The 13,602-nt window shown below is 35.4% G+C and overlaps 1 protein-coding gene across 1 annotated transcript in view; it reads left to right on the top strand.

Annotated features, from left to right (window-relative positions):
• IL1RAPL2 (interleukin 1 receptor accessory protein like 2) overlaps positions 1–13,602 on the top strand; it is a 1,069,064-nt gene that overhangs the window by 1,021,911 nt on the left and 33,551 nt on the right. The window contains exon 6 of the mRNA XM_027097515.1: positions 5,574–5,703. Within this exon, the coding sequence (XP_026953316.1) occupies positions 5,574–5,703 (130 nt within the window). The remainder of the gene's footprint in view (positions 1–5,573; positions 5,704–13,602) is intronic.

The raw sequence follows: 13,602 nt of genomic DNA, 5'->3' as shown, positions 1-13,602 counted from the left end.
AATAAAGGCCATATATGACAGGCCCACAGCTAACATCATACTCAATGGTGAAGAGCTAAAAGCTTTTCTTCTAAGATTAAGAACAAGACAAGAATGTCTACTTTCACCATTTTTAATTCAACAGAGTATTGGAAGTCCTAACCAGAGCAATTAGGTAAGAAAAATAAATAAAATCATCCAAAGTGAATAGGAATAATTAAAACTGTTACTATTTGCAGATGACATGATATTATGTATAGAAAACCATAAAGACTCCACAAAAAAACTGTTAAGACTAATAAATGAATTTAGTAAAGTTGCAGGATATGAAATCAATATACCAAAGTCTGTCACATTTCTATACACTAATAACAAACTATCATTAAGAGAAATTAAGAATAAAACTCCATTTACAACAGCATCAAGAGAATAAAATTCCTAGGAATAAATTTAACCAAAGAAGTGAAAGACCTATACACTGGACACTATAAGACATCATGAAAGAAATGGAAGAAGACAAAAATAAATGGAAAGGTATCCTATGCTCATGGATTGGAAGGAACAATACTGTTAAAATGTCTATACTACCCAAAGCAATCTACAGATTCAATACAATCCCTATCAAAATGGCAATGGCATTTTTTCACATAAATAGAATAAACAATCCTAAAATTTGTATGGGACAATAAAAGACATAGATAGCCAAAACATTTTTAGAAAGAAGAACAAATATGGAGGCATCATACTCCCTGATTTCAAACTGTATTACAAAGCTACAGTAATCAAAACAGTATGGTACTGGCATAAAAACAGACACATAGATCAATGGAACAGAATATAGAGCCCAGAAATACACCCACACATATATGGTCAATTAATTTATGACACAGGAGTCAAAAAATATACAATGAGGAAAGGCCAGTATCTTCAATAAATGTTATTGGGAAAACTAGACAGCCACATGCAAAAGAATGAAACTGGATGAATATCCTATACCATATACAAAAATTAACTCAAAATGGATTAAAGAGTAGAATGAAACACCTGAACCTATAAAACTCCTAGAACAAAACATAGGCAGTAAACTCCTTGATATCAGTTAGTTTGGAGATGATTTTTAAAATCTGACTCCAAACCAAAAGCAACAAAAACAAAAATAAACAAATGGGATTACATCAAACAAAAAAGCTTTTGCACAGTAAAGGAAACTATCAACAATGAAAAGGCAACTGACTGAATAAGAGAAAATATTTGCAAATCATATATATGATAGGTGGTAAATATCCAAAATATATAAAGAACACATATAACTCAATAGCAAACCAAACCAAAAAAAAAAAAAAACTTGATTTAGAAATGGGCAGATCTGAACAAACATATTTCCAAAGAAGACATGCAGATGGCCAACAGGTACATGAAATGATAATCAACAGATTGCTAACAGGTACATGAAATAATCATCAGAGAAATGCAAATCAAACCACAATGAGATCACCTCACACCTGTTAGAATGGCTATTATCAAAAAGACAACAAATAACAAGTGTCGGTGAGGATGTGGAAAAAAGGGAAACCTTGTGCACTGTTGGTAGGAATATAAATTAGTGTAGCCACTATATGGAAAACAGTATGGAGTTTTCTCAAAATTAAAAATAGAACTACCATATGATTCAGTAATTCCGCTCTGAGTATTTATCCAAAGAAAATGAACACACTAGCTCAAAAAGGTATCTGCACCCCCATATTCATTGGAGCATTACTTACAATAGCCAAGATATGGAAACAACCTAAGTGTCCATCAATGGGTGAATGGATAAAGAAAAGGTGGTGTGTGTGTGTGTGTGTGTGTGTAATGAAATATCATTCACCCATGAAAAAGAATGAAATCTCACTATTTGAAACAACATGGATGGATGTTGAGGGCATTATGCTAAGTGAAATAAGTCATACAAAGACAAATACTGTATGACCTCAATTATATGTGGAATCTAAAACAAACAAATAAGTAAACATAAAACAAACTCATAGATAAAAATAGATTGGTGGTTGCCAGAGGTGGGGTTTGTGGTGGGTGGGCAAAATGAGAGGTCAATAGCTACAAACTTCCAGTTATAAAGTAAATAAGTCATGGTGATATAATGTACAACATGGTGACTATAGTTAGTACTGTATTGCATTTTGAAAGTTGCTAAGAGAGTAGATCGTAAAAGCCTTCATCACAAGAAAAAATAAATTCATGACTATGTGTGGTGACATGTTAACTAGACTTATTTTGGTGATCATTTTGCAATATATAATATCAAATCATTGTATTATTACCTAAAACTAATATATTATATGTCAATTATACCTCAATTGAAAAAATAAAGCTGATATGAATATTTGTGTACAAGTCTTTATATAGACATAGGCTTTCATATGGAATGGTTGGATCACATGGCAGATGTTCAACTTTTTAAGAAACTATAGATTAATTTTAACTTCCTAGAATTTTATATAAATTGAGTCATAAAGCATGTACTCTTTTGTTTGACCTCTTTAACTTAGTATAATTGCTTTAAATCTCAAAAATCATATGTTGTGGTATGTATCAGTACTTCATCCTTTTCATACCTGATGAATATTTTTTATATGGATGTACCAGAGTATTCCTTCACCTGTTGATGAACATTTGGACTATTTCCAGTTTTGGGGTATTACAAATAAAGCTGGTATGAACATTCATATATAAGTCTTTGTATGAACATATGTTTTATTGACTGGTCTAGACTTAATAAAGTGATAGAGAAATTGCTAGTAATACAGACTGAACCTAAAAGGGAGTTATGTCTAAAGCTGTTACCTTGTAAATAGCACAAAACACTGAGAAGCTCGCAAAGTTATTTTTATTTTGATAGTCTTTAACCTACTGTACAATCCTTTTTAGATACAAATATGAGTTGGTCATCTCTACTAGTAGGATATACAGTACCATAGGAATGACTTTGAAAACATCTGGAGGCAAAACAATACAATAGCAAACAGATACAAATGGTAGATAGGAGTTTGCACATGCATGTAAGCCAGATTTTAGAAAAACCTGGAGAGACTGTTTCAGGTTATTTGCTCAATCAGTGCTGAGATCCCTCCCAGGCCTTTTGAAAGAAGAGGTATTCACAACGTGGCACACATTGATTCTTACTATCTGGCGCAAGAGCTGATCATTTTGGGACTCTCCTCAGAGTACTGCGTATGATGATTGAACCATCTTCCTGTTTTAGCCGTTGACAAAGGCTTCAGGATATTTGTTCAGCATTTGTAGAAACTAGACTGCTGAAATATGTCTCTTGCATTTATTTAGCAAAACCTGTCTGATAGGAGAGTAAAAACATTCCCAGGAGAAATCGCTGCAATAGTCAGTACCCATTGTGTAGTGCCAAGGAAAGGGCAGATGCTGTCATTTTTGATAGACCACCTCAGGGAGGCACCTTTTTGCACATCGCTATAATCGTCTTTTTCCATTAAAATCAAACCAGGCCTGAGTACCCACATGCTAGGAATCACTAAAAGGTATTTTATTTGATATATTCTTTCAACATAGCCCAAAGGAATGACAACCAGAATTTATTTGTATAAATGTATATACTGGTAGTTTTAGCAACTGGGATCCTTATAATAATGTTTATCACAGTCTCTGGATCTTTTGCCATCTAGGTTGACATTCTGTAATACCTTTAGTTTCATGGGAATGAAGAGCAGTAAGGCATAAAAAGACCCTGTGTTCGGGTTTAGAGAACACAGGGCCTGCTTGGATGAATCACACCTACTCTAGAATCTGGGAAATATTTATAGAGCATTGATAAGAAAAGGATATTACCCCATAGGCACTCATAAGTAAAAGAAGGACATGAGATTGGCAGAATCAAAATGAACAGTTATCTATCTCATTACATCTATAGAATTATGCCTCAAACTTGACTTTTTGAAAGACCAAGCCTTGGAAGGAAAACACAACCATGCTAAATTTGGATGGGACTTGCACGTTCACCAAGCACTTTTGTAGATATTGTCTTATCTGAGCATCCAAAGTATTATTACCATCCGTATTACATATATGAGAAATCAGTTTGTAAAAGGTTAGGTAATGTACGCAGGGCCAGAGAGTCTACTTTTTAATGATAGATCCAAAACAAGGACCCACATCTCTTAGCTATACAAGGCTGTCTTCCATTTTTTAGACAAGTTTGTATCACAAAACACATGTTCAAAGAAACAATGAATAACCTTGTTTCAGATTAGCATGACATATATGAAAGACTGTTGATATCAAAGCTTTTGAGAGTAATTGAATGATCCCAAAGGTCCATGACAAGTCATTTGCTGAGAGAGAAATTTACACTATAAAAAGACCAATATTTGGTAGCACTTATTGTGGTTAAGCCCAGCCTATCACCCAGCATCCATATGTCTATGAGGTTTTCTTAATTTCCACAGTCTCAATGTAGACCCTAACTCCAATTAAAATTGTTTCTTGGTGAAAATGGTCCTCAAAGCAAGCCATCTGCTAGTTATGGTGATTAAATAGAAAGGTTCCCAAAAAGTAATGGTTCTTAGAACATGGAAGTTTTGGATCAATTTAAGAATAGAAAGGAGAAATTTTACACAGCTCAGAGTTATAATGGGAACAATTTCACCATGTACTATACAAGGAAAAAAATATTTTTGAAATTGCTTTATCTAGTGCTCCAACCAGGGCAAAAATTACATGTTATAGAGAAAATGATATGTTATATTATGATTTATGAATTAGGGGATTCCTTTGTCAGAAATGTCAAGATTGTACTCTCTATACCATTCTTCCCTTACTGATGTACTTTGTAAGAAGAAAATAAAATCAACGCCAGCAAAAAAAAATTGCTTATATATTTGATGATAAGTTCATAATTAAAACAAAGTTTTTAGCTATAATCAGCAAGATGCATAGTAAAAAACTGCAGTATTGCCTAGAATTATTTAAGTTCTGTAGGTGACACAAGGAATATCGAAGATATGGTTAGACTGAGTTTTCACTGCATGTACTTTCTATAGATATTCTTATAATTATAAAATTCTTATTTGATTTTAATTATCCAATTTTTCTCAGAATATACAATAATCAGAATTAACAAAATTTCTCTATGCAATCTTAGTAATAGTGGATAGTCTATTATATATTTTCTCACAAATCAAAAATTAACTTATACTTTGATTAATGTTAACTTCAAAGGTAAGTCCAAGTAAGCAGTTATTAATATGCTCAAAAAAGGAAAATAAAAGAGGGTTCCTTCCATATGATTCTTTCATATTAGTTCCTAGGAGGGAGGCAGTAAAAATAAGCAGTTCTAAAAACTTAGTAACTTTCTTTACTTTCTCATTTTTGATAATATATTGAATTTTAAAATTTCCCAGAGGCCCTTGTAACTATTTTAAAATGTTCTCATTTGCAGTGATAAGGTGATTGGAAGAAGAGTTATAAATGGGTCACTTCTGAGTTTTCCTTTGGATGTTAAATGGTCCTTTTCTGTCTTCCAATGATAACCAGAGCCATTTGCTCATTTTTTTCTCTGTCATTCTCAGGTAAGCCTCTGAACATCGCTTGCAAAGCATTCTTTGGATTCAGTGGAGAGTCCGGACCAATGATCTACTGGATGAAAGGGGAGAAGTTTATTGAGGAACTGGCAGGTCACATTAGAGAAGGTGAAATAAGGTACAGAACTTGAATTGCTTACTTTTCTTTGCTGTGTTTGCAGTTAAGCAATGGAACATCCTAGAAGAGCTTCTGCCTGGGATTTTAATTGCAACTCCAAATCATTCCATTTTCTAAAAGCTGATCTGGTGGAGAGAATGAGGCTGACTGTCTTAAGAAATGCTAATGTATAAGCTTCCAATATAAGGAAGTTTTCTCAGGTTCTAAGAATATACCATGGGGTATAATGATTCCCTCAAAGCTGCCTAAGCAAATTCCTTTAAGGTTTCAAAGCTTAGGCCACTGTTTCTCTAGTCCCAGCAAAGATCCAAACTTTGTAGGTGACTCTTCAGACCACAGGGCAAATGCTCATTTACTCCCTGGGAACAGACAACTTTCATATGTCATAAGTATAAAGCTGTGGTGGCAGTAGTAAGCCAGTACTCGCCAAAATAACTGTTGACTCTTGTTGAATAGTGTTTCTTTTTCCCAGTACCCACTGCTCATCCTGAAAGTGACTTTCAGGTTAGTACCTGCCTAGACCTCTTTTCACTCTCCTGTTACACAGATACCTCCCTGGTATATAGATATCTATTCTATTGGTTTTCTAATCCTATGTATATGACCACATTGTACAAATAAGAGATAGGTAATTTTTTCTACCTCAGTCTATGGGGTTACCCTTTGATTTCAGAAATGGTGATATATAATGTACTTTTCTCACTCCAATAGGAATTGGGACCCCTCCCCCTCCACCGCTATTAAGAATCATGAAATAGAAATCAAACCAGTATTTCAGTGCAACTAATGTTAAAATGTGTTCTTTTATTTTTCTTATTAAATATAGAGCAGTTTAAAAGAAAAATGTACACATTATATTATTTACTATGATTAGGTATAATTTATAATAACTACCATGACAGTTTTTCTTCATGTGTCCATGTAATAACTCCCCCCTAGGGGTACATATCTTTGAGGGTCTATGAACCCCCTGAGAGTTTATGCAAAATATTCTCTATATGAGCATATTTCTAGGAAGAAAAGTACATGAAAATGTACCTGACACCATTAGTCATCGGGGAAAGATAAATCAAAACCATGTGATAATATTGGGTCGGCCAAAAAGTTCGTTCGGGATTTTCTGTAAGATGGTATGGAAAACCCCAACAAACTTTTTGGCCAATACTTCATACTCACTAGGATGGCTATAATCAAAATGTCAGATTACAACAAGTGCTGACGAGGATGCAGAGAAATTGGAACCCTCATACACTTCTGGTGGGAGTGTAAAATGGTGCAGCCACTTTCTGCAATTCCTCAAATGGTTAAACAAAGAGTTATCAGCAATTCCCTTCCTAGGTATATAACCAAGAGAAATCAAAACATATATCCACACAAAAACTTGTATATAAATGTTCACAGTAGCATTATTCATAATAGACAATAGGTGGAAACAGCCTAAATGACCATTAACTGATGCATGGATAAATAAAATGTGATGTATTCATACAGTGGAATAGTGTTTAGCCATATAAAGGAATAAATGAGATAGTGATACACACTACAACATGGATGAACCTTGAAAACATTCTCAGTGAAAGAAGTCAGTGACAAAAGACCACATATTATATGATTTCATTTATATGAAATGCCTAGAATAGGCCAATCTATAGAGACAAAAGTATACTAGTATTTGCTTAGAGCTGGGAGAATGGAGCGATAAGGGTAAGTACCTAGAGTATATGGGTAAGTTTTATGGAGTGGGTTTTGGTGTGCTGGATACAATATTGTAATCTAAAATGCATTATTTTAAAGTGTACAATTCAGTAACATTTAATACATTCACAATGTTGTGCAACCACCACCACTATCTAGTTCTAGAAATTTTTCATCACCCCAAGAGGAATCTCTATGCCCTTTGAGTCTAAGGCTTCTTTTGGAGGTGATGAAAATGTTACAAAATTGACTGTGCTGATGGTTGCACATACTTGTGAATATACTAAAAAACAGTGAATTGTGCATTTTAAATGGATGAATTGTATGGTATGTAAATGATATCTCAATAAAGCTATTTTTTAAAAAATACTTCTAACTGATTGCCTGACATAAAAAGATACTCAGAAAAAAATAATCAGTATACTACTTACAAATAGTTCTTAACTATTAATTCCCATTTAATCTTTAAGGTTCCTAATAGGTATCACTTTATTAGCCAATTTCAAGTTAAGGTTTATGAAATTAATGCAAATGAATTTATATTAACTTATTTCAGAAGATACATGTTTAGAATTATTCTCAATATATCTGCCTGTAAAAGACTTTAAGGGTCACTCGTCATTTTTCAGAGAAAGAAACTGGTCCCCAAACAGCCAGTGGTAGGTACAGTGGTACAAAGAAGCAAAATTTCCACTACCAAAAAGCTCAGAGCTATGTTTAATGATCAAAGTTAGTAGTTATATGAGCCTAAGATAATTATTTCCCTTTTCCTATACATGACTAATTGGATTTTTAAAAAAATAAACAGGTTTATTGGCACATAATTGACATACAATAAACACACAATTTAGAGTGTATAATCTGTAAGGGCTGATTGATATATGTATCCACCTATGAAACCATCATCATAATGAAGATAATGAACATATAAATTACCCACGAGTTTCCTGGTGCTCCTTGCTAATGCCCCCCTCCTGCCCTTCTTTCAAAACAACACTTATCTTTCTGTCACTATAAATCAGTTTGCATTTTATAGAGTTTTATATAAATGGAATCATGCAGTACGTGCTCTTTTATTGTCTGGATTATTTCACTAAACACAATTATTTTGAGATTCATCTGTCTTGTTACAAGTATCAGCAGTTCATTCTTTTTTTTTATTGCTCAGTATTATTCCATTATATGGATATAAACAATTTGGTTATCCATTCACTTGTTGATTGACATTTGGGTTGTTTCCAGTTTGAGGGCTATTACAGATAAAGCTGCTATGAACATACATGTATGCATCTTTGCATGCATATATATTTCCTTTATTCCTGGATAAATGTCTAGACATGGAATGGATGAATTTGATAGTAAGTGTACATTTAACTGTTTTAGTTCCTTTTAAAGCTTTTTTAAAAAAATCTTTACTTTTTAGAATAATTTTAGATTTACATAAAAATTGTAAAGATAGTGTCTTATTCTGTTCAGCTGCTATAAATTTCATAGACTGGGTGGGTTAAACAACAAATATTTATTTCTCACAGTTCTAGAGATTGGGAAGTCCAAAATCAAGGCACCAGCAGACTCAATGGCTGATGTGAGCTCACTTCCTGGTTGATAGATGGCCATTTTCTTACTGTACCCTCAGTGTCCTCACATGGCAAAAGAGGCAGTTTTTCTTGTTATTAACATCTTAAGTTACTATGGTACATTTGTTACAATTAAAGAACCAAAATTGATACGTTATTATTAACTAAAGTCAATACTTCATTCAAATGGCCTTAGTTTTTACTTACTGTCTTTTTTTTTTCTCCAGGATTATCTGACTTTTTAAGAATCTTCCAAACTATACTCCAAAGTGGTTATACCATTTTACAAAAGAAAAGTTAGGCCATGCTGCTGCTCCAGCAGCAAATGATTAGAGTGGTGGGAGACAAAGCACACATATGTGAAACAGTTTAATCCAGTCCCAGCCACTGTATTAGGTGCCAAATGAGTCACCCAGATATTAAAGCGCTATAGGAAGTCAAACTTTCAGGATTTGCAAAACATCATTGTTTACTGGATTCTGTTAGATCCTCTTTCTCTACCATGTGCAACCCTTCCAGTAACAAAGGGTGCATACCTATATTTTTGCAGGGGAGGAAAGTAACATAGAATTTGTTTTGAAAATTTCACAAAACCTTACTAGCTAACTAGAGACACTTTCAGAGAAGTGCAAACAAAGAGGCAGGGCATCCTGGCCAAGAGAAACATATAGTTGGCCATTTTGTAATATTAATTGTATGATCTATGATCTATTTGGGAGCTTGTGTGGGTGTGGGAATTCATTCAGGCTATGGCCATTTATGCTAAAACACGAGTTAATTACTAGATTCTGTTTTCTAGCTTCCAAAAGCAATGTCCTTGAAACAAGATTTTTACACAGTATGGTGGATTGGAACAAATCTGGTAGTTTCATCGAAAACAAAGTTGCTAATCATATCATTAGTTCAATCAAGAAAAGATCTACATTCTTTCATAGCCCACATATATTCTCCAAAGGGAACAGTTCTGACAGCAGAATGCTGAAGATGTGAAGTAGAGGATTCCTCTCAAAATCATTTCTGGAAACAAAATTTCCTTCTGAATGCATAGCTCTCCCAAAGGGTATTGTATTTACTTCATATTTTAATTGAATCACAACTCTTGTGTTGTGCACATATGTCAGAAGTGCACTGCCCAGTAGATCTAAGAAGTGGGGATGTAAATTAATTGCTCTTAAGAAGTTAACTTATGGAGAAGCTGCTGCAGAGGCAATGGATCTGGCAAGACGACTGACCATGCTGCCTAGGTTCTCCATTTCCTGGGCAGCAGCTTGATCCTAGAAGTATGTGTTGTACCTTTTTATCTCTTAGTATTGCCCCAGAGGAATAGAAGACTTTGAAGAAAAAATCTACCTAAGGGTAGATTAGTGCAGCCTAATCTATAGTCAGTGCAGCCTCTGTATTCAGCAGTTCCCTTGCATTTTTTGTTTGTTTGTTTGTTTGTTTGTTTTGCGGTACGCGGGCCCCTCACCGCTGTGGCCTCTCCCACCGCGGAGCACAGGCTCCGGACGCGCAGGCCCAGCGGCCATGGCTCACGGGCCCAGCCGCTCCGCGGCATGTGGGATCTTCCCGGACCGGGGCACGAACCCGCGTCCCCCGCATCGGCAGGCAGACTCCCAACCACTGCACCACCAGGGAAGCCCCCCCTTGCAGTTTGACTAGCAGATTTGATCGAATCCTGACCAGGGTTTTGGAGTTCTTATTTGTTTGTTCTCTGGGTTACTTTGACCACCATGGTTACTTGTATCTCCTTACTTGCAACCTGCTGCCAAAGTACTCAAACTCCACTCTGGGCATACAGATTCTCCTTTATCTCCCTTTAGGCAGAAATTTGGCATAGCCCTACCAAAGTCCATGATGTTTTAAGAGACTGAGCCCTAAGGAAATTTGAACCCAAATGTAGCATCCAATCACAACTGCCAGCCTATCCCATACAACTGCATCGCAGCATTTCCACTGACTCCAAAAGATGTCATCTGTGGGGATGTTAAGGGAATTTTGCATGTGCAGTAGCATAAGCTACAGTTGTGCAAATCTGGTTATTTTTATCTACCATTTTAAAGTCCTTGCAACAAGCTGCTCTCTACAAGCTCTACCACGTCTATTCAGAGAAGTCAAATTATTATTGGGAGGAGACACAGTGGAAACTATCCTTAGGAGAGGACTTCCTAATTTCTGTCCCTCTGTTTAAACTTAATGGGAACGGCTTGCAAAGTGGGGTAAGAGAGTTCATGAACAGGAGTAGTCTTTGGGTATGAGCATTCTAGCAAGACCAACCCAGTTCCACACCTTTACAGACTTTCCTTTTAATTAATCTTAACAGAGGCTTGAGAATTTTTTAAAAAAAATTACAGTGAGGTACATATTCCACAGTGTTAATAAAAAATGCCAGAGAAACTGAACTAATCCTATTAAACAAGAAATAATAGTCCTTAAGCTTCCCTGCAGGGTTGTGAATTGCATCTGATAGTCGATGGAGACTGCATGAATTTCAGTGCAATTGCTTTGCCCCAATGGAGAGTAATTTTCGATTATAAATCTCACTTTACAAATCTCCCTATCAATAGCTAATGTTTTTCCCCCAGCCAATACCATAAAGCAAGTTTACCAAATCTTGTATAATTCTTGACCTGAAAAACATATTCAATTTATCTTAAGGCTTTTCAGACAAGCTTCTTAAAATGCAAATAATTTAATTTACTTTCAATTCCTAAAAGGCTACAAGTTGAATATGGGCTTTGTTCACTTGTAAGTTTTGTTTTTTTCACTCCTGCTTCTACCACTTTCCAGCCTTCTGTTTCCATCCCTTTACCTTAACATACCTTTCTTGAGTAAGTGAAATGCTCTTGACAAAGAAGGGAATGTGATACAGGTATGAAAAGATTTTATTCTTAAAATAGGGTGAGTCTATGTTAAAGATCCAAAATAACCTATTAATATCTCACCAATTTAAACAAATAATATGGAGCTGGGAATATTAATTTTTCCCCAGGAAGGCCAAGGCAAAATGATGAGCTCTGTTTTGGCAGCTTCCCACCATGCTTTTTCAGTGCCTTGAAACACCCAACCTGCTCTGGCTGCCCCAAAATTGAACTAAAAACATAACAAAACAATCCCCTAACACACACATAATCCCTTGTTTTCTCCCACTCTCAGGTCATCCCACTGGAAGGAGGAATATTGATTGATCACTTTGCCTTGACTTAAATAATTTTCAAAACTCATCATATATATATATGTAAGTGTAGATATTGTAAGTCATAAGGAGTCTTCAATGGAAAAGTAAACTTCATAAGCAGCATAGTTTTACCTAAGGGCAGCCTTAATGACCATTTATCTGAAGGATGATTTTTGGAGGAGTGGTGACTCTACTATCCACAGTTCCACTTCCACAGTGGGTCTTAGCCTTGACGTATGCATAAAATATTTAAAGGCTACCTAAGACATATTTGTTATCTCTCTTCATTTACTGAGCAGATTATAGATGCCTAGTCTCAAATATGGTGTTTTCTATTGTAAGCTGCTCGAGACAAGCAACTATAGTTAGTAAATAATAATTCCTCCATGTTTCTATGCTACACAGTACGTTGCAAAAACATTTTGACATCCTAAATTACATTGGATTTTTATGATAACCATCTGAGATAAATCATATCAGTTTATTTTACAGATTAAAAAATCTGAGGTTTAGTGACTGAGGAAGAGCTGTCCTTGGGCAGTTGATTCATAGTTCCAGTGGAGCTACATTGACTTTATCAGAACACAGCTAGCAAGAATCATCAATTCTCAGAATGATCTGTTGTAGCCCACATTTAGGATATAAAGAGTCAAAACCTGCCCAGGACTGAAAAAGTAAAAAATCAGTTGGGACTGAGAATAAGCAGCCCAGCTATTAATCAGGCTGGGAGGACAGACAGATAAAACCAGCTGCAAAGTTAACAGAAAATACTGTTTCTTCCAAGGTCATGCAGCAGTTGTATAATGCCATAATGACCCCCACCTCTTTGGAGTGACTACTGTTTTCTTACCAGTGATGCCCAGACCTGTTTTGCTATTTTCATATTACTGGGAATACCCAATTAGTAAACCACCTCCACCTCATGACAGTACACAATTCCTAGTCAATCCTCCCCCCATACCACCAACTGCCTCAGAAGTTGCAATCAATCCAGAACTTATTTCTGCTTCTTTACACCATCCTCAGAATCTTTAGTGGGAACCCAAATGTTACAAAAGATGCTTTTTTCTTCTCTTCAATCAAGAAACAATCCACAGTTCCTCTGGAGCGTTCCTTCCACAGTGTATTCAGTCAACAAATCTGATTGTGTCAGCCTACGGGCTTGATCCTGGTCTTTGACTAATAAGGCTTTAACAGGAATTTTTTTAAAAAGCAAATGACACTAAAATAAAGATTTTGTTTCCTTAAGAGGGTTTTTAAAAACTATCTCCTATTATTGATGTTCTCAATCATTATTCCTGGATAATGATTACTCATACTCAGAATAAAGACCCAGAGACTTGCAAGATACCTAGTCGTCAAAGGAGGATTCAGTTTGGTTTCAGGGACTATTTACAGTTAATGGAAACTGGAACAGCACATACAACTCAACATCAAAAAAACAAAGAACCC

The sequence above is a fragment of the Aethalodelphis obliquidens genome, unplaced genomic scaffold, assembly GCF_003676395.1.
Source record: "Aethalodelphis obliquidens isolate GAN/ISIS:26980383/991018 unplaced genomic scaffold, ASM367639v1 scaffold114, whole genome shotgun sequence".
Taxonomy (NCBI): Eukaryota; Metazoa; Chordata; class Mammalia; order Artiodactyla; family Delphinidae; genus Aethalodelphis; species Aethalodelphis obliquidens.
This window is presented reverse-complemented; position numbering and strand designations above follow the sequence as displayed.